At 47.4% G+C, this 846-nt stretch overlaps 1 protein-coding gene across 1 annotated transcript; it reads right to left on the reverse strand.

Annotated features, from left to right (window-relative positions):
- Window positions 1-178: 178 nt before the first annotated feature.
- FIBRA_09481 (uncharacterized protein) lies at window positions 179-482 on the reverse strand (the record flags this gene model as incomplete). The annotated part of the gene is made up of 2 exons (XM_012321775.1): window positions 179-228; window positions 278-482. The coding sequence occupies 2 exons, from the start codon at window positions 480-482 to the stop codon at window positions 179-181; spliced, it is 255 nt and encodes an 84-aa protein (XP_012177165.1).
- Between the last annotated feature and the right edge of the window lie 364 nt (window positions 483-846).

Here is an 846-nt window from a genome sequence, read left to right on the forward strand (position 1 = left end):
AATGTGCATGAAACAGGTTTCACTGGGTTGTATCAGTGATGAGGATGAGACGCAATGGAGATGAAACACGATGTAAGTAGACAGGAGACAAGCAACAGATGATAGATATGAAACACTTGATGGTATGGAGCATCAAGTGATGGGATCAGTAGTATAGTACAGGGTCAACAACAAATAGTTAGGAGAAGAAAAGAAACCCCCCTTCAAGCTGTAACATTACCCCCCCCTCTAGATTCGTTGTCAGAGTTTCCACTGAGCTTGACACTCTTGTAAATACCCTGGTTCTTTGGTAGAGCAGGGTATTTGTCCAGGTTCCATGTTGGTGGCAGTGCAAAATGGATAGCGATGATGTAGGAGCTGGCATGAAGAACATACCCAATGCCAACACTCACTTTGAAGGTGTCCATCAGTTTTGCAATTGGTACAGAAGCGAAGTTGGCGAGGCATAGCGCCGGAAGGAGGAGTGATAATGGAGAATTCATGCTGTTCTAGTTGTTCCTCCAGGTTGGCTGCTTTGAGACGGGCACAACATTGGTCCATTTCTTGTTGCGCACAAATAAGTTCATCCCCTACCGATTGTCGTGCTACCAGTAGTAAGTCGATCTTGGCATCCACGGCTCTGAAGCGATCGACTTCATCGGCAATTCCAGGGTCTTTGATATCCTGTGACGACGCCCAAAGGCTTTCCAACAGGTTGTCGTCTCGTGTCAGAAGATACTCCCAAGTGTCCTCCTCCCATTCCTTATCTGATTGGTTCCAATTTCCCACAGGTTCAGCAACTCGAAGTACGTCGGCCGGGTGTCAAGGTTGCGCCCTTGACCCTAACCCTATCTCTAACCCCAGTAC

Source organism: Fibroporia radiculosa, assembly GCF_000313525.1.
Source record: "Fibroporia radiculosa TFFH 294 genomic supercontigs, scaffold49542, whole genome shotgun sequence".
NCBI classification, from domain to species: domain Eukaryota; kingdom Fungi; phylum Basidiomycota; class Agaricomycetes; order Polyporales; family Fibroporiaceae; genus Fibroporia; species Fibroporia radiculosa.